The sequence below is a fragment of the Salvelinus alpinus genome, chromosome 7, assembly GCF_045679555.1.
Source record: "Salvelinus alpinus chromosome 7, SLU_Salpinus.1, whole genome shotgun sequence".
Lineage (NCBI taxonomy): Eukaryota > Metazoa > Chordata > Actinopteri > Salmoniformes > Salmonidae > Salvelinus > Salvelinus alpinus.
The window spans coordinates 65663949-65670332 of NC_092092.1; the positions used below are offsets into that span (position 1 = coordinate 65663949).

The 6384-nt window shown below is 48.4% G+C and overlaps 1 protein-coding gene across 1 annotated transcript in view; it reads left to right on the top strand.

Moving 5' to 3' along the window:
* LOC139581493 (F-BAR and double SH3 domains protein 1-like) overlaps nt 1-6163 on the top strand; it is a 33936-nt gene extending 27773 nt beyond the window's left edge. Inside the window, exons 15-19 of the mRNA XM_071411309.1 lie at nt 1632-1824; nt 2503-2705; nt 3006-3195; nt 3726-3781; nt 5754-6163. Coding sequence (XP_071267410.1) covers nt 1632-1824; nt 2503-2705; nt 3006-3195; nt 3726-3781; nt 5754-5804 — 693 coding nt within the window. The 3' untranslated portion in view covers nt 5805-6163. The remainder of the gene's footprint in view (nt 1-1631; nt 1825-2502; nt 2706-3005; nt 3196-3725; nt 3782-5753) is intronic.
* Nucleotides 6164-6384: the final 221 nt, after the last annotated feature.

A 6384-nucleotide genomic window follows, 5' to 3' on the forward strand; every position in this document is an offset into this window, starting at 1 on the left:
GAAGGTAGAAACTAGGGCTTGTAGGACCTGCCTTGTTGATAGTGTTAAGAAGGTAGAAACTAGGGCCTGTAGGACCTGCCTTGTTGATAGTGTTGTTAAGAAGGCAGAGCAGCGCTTTATCTTAGCTAATGTTGTATCAACATGTTTTGCCCATGACATTTTACAATCCAGAGTTACTCCAAGCAGTTTAGTCATCTCAACTTGCTCAATTTCCACATTATTTATTACAAGATTTAGTTGAGGTTTAGGGTTTAGTGAATGATTTGTCCCAAATACAATGCTTTTAGTTTTAGAAATATTTAGGGCTAATGTATTCATTGCCACCCACTCTGAAACTTACTGCAGCTCTTTAAGTGTTGCATTAATTTCAGTCGCTGTAGTAGCTGATGTGTATAGTGTTAAGTCATCCGCATACATAGACACTCTGGCTTTACTCAAAGTCGGTGGCATGTCGTTAGTAAAAATTGGAAAGAGCAAGGGGCCTAAACAGCTACTCTGGGGAATTCCTGATTCTACCTGGATTATGTTTGAGAGGCTTCTATTAAAGAACACCTGTTAGACAAGTAACTTTTTATCCACATTATAGCAGGGGGTGTAAAGACCTAACACATATGTTTTTCCAGCAGTAGACAATGATCAATAATGTCAAAAGCTGCACTGAAGTCGAACAAGACAGCCCCCACAATCATTTTATCATCAATTTCTCTCAGCCAATCATCAGTCATTTGTGTAAGTGCTATGCTTGTTGAGTGTCCTCCACTATAAGCATGCTGAAAGTCTGTTGTCAATTTGTTTACTGTGAAATAGCATTGTATCTGGTCAAACACAATTTTTTCCAGAAGTTCACTAAGGGTTGGTAACAGGCTGATTGGTCAGCTATTTGAGCCAGTAAAGGGGTCTTTACTATTCTTGGGTAGTGGAATGACTTTAGCTTCCCTCCAGTCCTGAGGGCACACACTTTCTAGTAGGCTTAAATTGAAGATGTGGCAAATAGGAGTGGCAATATTATCCTCAGTAATTTTCCATCCAGATTGTCAGAACCCGGGGGCTTGTCATTGTTGATAGACAACAATAATGTGTATATTCTAGTGTATATTCTTACAATAAATATTGATTAATTACCAGCTTTGCTATTTTCAATGTTCCTGATAGGTCGATATTTAATTGGGGCCTGGAGTAGAGAACCTAGACCCAGCTGTGCGGTATCTAACTCATTTGACACAGTAACAACGGGAGATCAACTGATCTTCTGGTTTATTCTTGTGGCTTTTTGGTTGCAAGCAAGTTTGTTTTAACACGCTGGTGCACGTAATCTCCCGTTAGTATTGTTTTAAGAAATCCAGCGCCAACCTACAGCTGCGCATTAAGCCTGTTGGTTGCAATTGACCCAACGAGACTCCATAATTGACCCAACGAGACTCCATAATTGACCCAACGAGACTCCATAATTGACCCAACGAGACTCCATAATTGACCCAACGAGACTCCATAATTGACCCAACGAGACTCCATAATTGAATGGCTATAATACTATCTTCTTAATTAACACATCTATGAAGTCCAACTGTCCCTGCATATACTATCCCTAAAGCCATGTTATTGACACTCACTGACTGTGTGCTCCTCTCCAGGCACGTAATGCAGCGGGCCAGGTTGGCTACGTTCCTGAGAGGTACCTGCAGTTCCTGTGGTCACCAGGAGAGGGCTCCTCTGTCTGCCTGGCGCAGGGCTTCCCTTGTCCCCAGCTGGACTGGTCCTTCAACAGTTCCGGCTCCTCATCAGAACATTCCAAGAGGCAGCAGGGCCGCTCCCCTCACTCTGGGGGTTAGTAGGATCTCTTCTGTCTTAAGAATCATCACTAACCAGAAAGCTTCTCTCCCATCTCTGAATGTTTGTGACATGATTCATACCATTTGGACAAGTGGCCAAATTCCAGGTTCAAGCCGTCATTGATATAACTGTGTCACCATCTTGTTAATCATTAGTAATGTAGACAACGTTTACCCATGTATTACTGACTTGTCTGAGTCTGTTCTGTGACGCATGTCTGGCATGGGCTCTGTTTGAGTACCAGTCTGATGTCTGTGTGTTTGGTTCTGGTCTGTTCTGTTCTGTGGTGCAGGTCTGGCACGGGCTCTGTTTGAGTACCAGTCTGATGTCTGTGTGTTTGGTTCTGGTCTGGTCTGTTCTGTGGTGCAGGTCTGGCACGGGCTCTGTTTGAGTACCAGTCTGATGTCTGTGTGTTTGGTTCTGGTCTGTTCTGTTCTGTGGTGCAGGTCTGGCACGGGCTCTGTATGAGTACCAGTCTGATGTCTGTGTGTTTGGTTCTGGTCTGTTCTGTGGTGTAGGTCTGGCACGGGCTCTGTTTGAGTACCAGTCTGATGTCTGTGTGTTTGGTTCTGGTCTGGTCTGTTCTGTGGTGCAGGTCTGGCACGGGCTCTGTTTGAGTACCAGTCTGATGTCTGTGTGTTTGGTTCTGGTCTGTTCTGTTCTGTGGTGCAGGTCTGGCACGTGCTCTGTATGAGTACCAGGGCCAGGGTCCAGAGGAGCTGTCCTTCCCAGAAGGGGCGGTCATTAGGCTGCTGCGCTGCCGCCAGGGGGAGGTGGACGACGGCTTCTGGGAGGGAGAGCTGGACGGACGCGTGGGGGTCTTTCCTTCTCTGGTGGTGGAGCTGCTGGGAGACGGGGAGGAAGAGGAAGAGGAGGTGAGAGATCTGGTTAACCCTCTGAATGACACTTTGTTGTCAAATGTACCTGGACTCAAAACATACATGGAGGGATGAGAAAGAAAGCTTTGAACATACAGTATGGATGAGGTCTAGTTGTGAAGTGTGCCACCTTGTGGTATAATACTGTACAACACATTCCATAAGACTAGTCAAGTGATAGAAGATTCAACTCTGCAGATAGAATTTGGAGTCTGTTAAAAAAACTCTGCATTCTCAAGGCGATTACTATCATTTTCATGATCTGAATTCCCATTGTTTCTACATTTCATTCTGCAGAGCCTTCCCACCCCTACTCTTCCTCCATTCTCTCCACCCATCCCTATTTCTGGAACGCCCTGCAGTCTCCTCTGCTTCTCATCTGGCCCTGGGTCCTGGTCTGTAAACAGTACGCCCCCTAAGGACCCGGAGGACAGGTTGCAGGCTTCTTTCTCACTGAAAACACAGAGCCTGTCAGACAGCAGGGCAGGTGGGGATTAACTCTCAGTCATCATATAAACCCAATGTACAGTACATACACTGTTAGAAACCCAGTAGTCTTCATTAACAATGTACAGTACATACACTGTTAGAAACCCAGTAGTCTTCATTAACAATGTACAGTACATACACTGTTAGAAACCCAGTAGTCTTCATTAACAACGTACAGTACACACACTGTTAGAAACCCAGTAGTCTTCATTAACAATGTACAGTACACACACTGTTAGAAACCCAGTAGTCTTCATTAACAATGTACAGTACATACACTGTTAGAAACCCAGTAGTCTTCATTAACAATGTACAGTACACACACTGTTAGAAACCCAGTAGTCTTCATTAACAATGTACAGTACATACACTGTTAGAAACCCAGTAGTCTTCATTAACAATGTACAGTACATACACTGTTAGAAACCCAGTAGTCTTCATTAACAATGTACAGTACATACACTGTTTTGTTCCTTTTCTTTTCTCTGAACACTGTATCTGGTCTTGTTTTCTCTCATATCCTCTCAGAGAGTGGAGGTAGCACACACAGCTCACCTGACCTCTCAGCCAGAAGAATACGACCGGTATGTAGACTAGACTAGGGCTGGGTAGGGTGGGTAGGGATGGGTAGTGAGGGGTGGGTAGGGTAGGGCTGGGGAGGGATGGGTTGTACTGGGTAAGACTGGGAAGGTTTGGCTAGGGCTGGGTAGGGCTGTGTAGGAAATGGTAGGACTGGGTAGGACTGGATAGGGCTGGGTACGGTTGGACTGGGTAGTGTTGAGTAGGGCTGGGTAGTGTTGAGTAGGGCTGGGTAGGACTGGGTAGTGTTGAGTAGGGCTGGGTAGGACTGGGTAGTGTTGAGTAGGGCTGGGTAGGACTGGGTAGTGTTGAGTAGTGCTGGGTAGGACTGGGTAGTGTTGAGTAGGGCTGGGTAGGACTGGTTAGTGTTGAGTAGTGCTGGGTAGGACTGGGTAGTGTTGAGTAGGGCTGGGTAGGACTGGGTAGTGTTGGGCTGGGTAGGGTAGGGTTGGGCGGGGCTGGGTAGGGCTAGGCAGGGCTGGGCTGGGCAGCACTGGGTACTGTTGAGTAGGGCTGGGTAGTGTTGATTAGGGCTGGGTAGGACTGGGTAGTGTTTAGATGGGCTGGGTGGGACTGGGTAGTGTTGAGTAGGGCTGGGTAGGACTGGGTAGTGTTGAGTAGGGCTGGGGAGGACTGGGTAGTTTTGAGTAGGGCTGAGTAGGACTGGGTAGTGTTGGGCAGGGCTGGGTAGGACGGGGTAGGGTTGGGCTGGGCTTGGCTGGGTAGGGCTGGGCAGGGCAGGGCTGTGTAGGACTGGGCAGGGCTGTGTAGGACTGGGCAGGGCTGGGCTTGGTAGGGATGGGTAGAGCAGGGCTGGGCTGGGTGGGGTAGGGATGGGTAGAGCTGGGTAGGGGTGGGGGGGCTGGGTAGGTATGGGTAGGTCTGGGTAGGGCAGTGCTGGGCTGGGTGGGGTAGGGATGGGTAAGGATGGGTAGAGCTGGGTAGGGGTGGGGAGGCTGTGTAGGTATGGGTAGGACAGGGCTGGGCTGGCTGGGGTAGGGATGGGTAAGGATGGGTAGAGCTGGGTAGGGGTGGGGAGGCTGGGTAGGTATGGGTAGGTCTGGGTAGGACAGGGCTGGGCTGGGTGGGGCTGTGTAGGACTGGGCAGGGCTGTGTAGGACTGGGCAGGGCTTGGTAGGGATGGGTAGGGGTGGGTAGAGCAGGGCAGGGCTGGGTGGGGTAGGGATGGGTAAGGATGGGTAGAGCTGGGTAGGGGTGGGGAGGCATGGGTAGGGCAGTGCTGGGCTGGGTGGGGTAGGGATGGGTAAGGATGGGTAGAGCTGGGCAGGGCTGGTTAGGTATGGGTAGGTCTGGGTAGGACAGGACAGGGCAGGGCAGGGCTGTGTAGGACTGGGCAGGGCTGTGTAGGACTGGGCAGGGCTGGGCTTGGTAGGGATGGGTAGAGCAGGGCTGGGTGGGGTAGGGATGGGTAAGGATGGGTAGAGCTGGGTAGGGGTGGGGAGGCATGGGTAGGGCAGTGCTGGGCTGGGTGGGGTAGGGATGGGTAAGGATGGGTAGAGCTGGGCAGGGGTGGGGAGGCTGGGTAGGTATGGGTGGGTCTGGGTAGGACAGGGCTGGGCTGGGTGGGGTAGGGATGGGTAAGGATGGGTAGAGCTGGGTAGGGGTGGGGAGGCTGGGTAGGTATGGGTAGGGCAGTGCTGGGCTGGGTAGGGATGGGTAAGGATGGGTAGAGCTGGGTAGGGGTGGGGAGGCTGGGTAGGTATATGGGTAGGTCTGGGTAGGACAGGGCTGGGCAGGGTTTGTGCTGCTTCCTCATTTTCTCATCATATCCTTTTTGTGGTGCCCTATCAACTTGATTGAATTTTGGAGCATAAAGCGAGACGGCTCAGTTTTTCAGTCATTATATTATGCTCCGTAAGCGTGAACATCTTTTCAGTTGATCAAATCTTCATGTAGTTTCTATTGTCTGCTGAATCATCTGTTTGTCTGTCTTTATTCATTGTTTTGTTGTTCCAGACAAGGGCTCCCCCTCTTCCCCCGACTCAGAGACACTCCCCCATGCCCTGAGGAAGCATGTGTGGGGGAGTATTCAGAAGAGACAGAGTGGACACCACAGGAGTCTTGTGCCTTCACCGAAAGGATGAAACACACCATCACAGGGACTTGTACAGTTTGTAGCTACCAGGTGAGCTTGGTCTCTTCCTGACGGGCTACACTATTTTTGAAAGTCAGTATTCTTGTATTGTTTACGTGATAATATGTCAAAAAACATGGATTCATCTGTCTCTGAGCTTCAGGGACATCCTTCACCAGTTTTCAGAAGTATTAAAGTATCTTGTAGGAAGTGATGTTTATAATTTGCGTATGATAAGATACAGGGTTATTTGAGATCCTGTACAAATAAATGTTCAGTATTGCAGTTCAAATAAGCTTGTGCCTGATGTTTTTTTAGCTTGCATGATAATGTACTGTATTAATTATACAGTAGTAAACCATATATAATGTACTGTATTAATTATACAGTAGAAAACCACATAATGCACTGTATTAATTATACAGTAGAAAACCATATTCTACATGTCATGTTCTATTTCCATGAGAACCAGAATCAAACATGGACACTGAGATGAATACAAAACAATCTTCC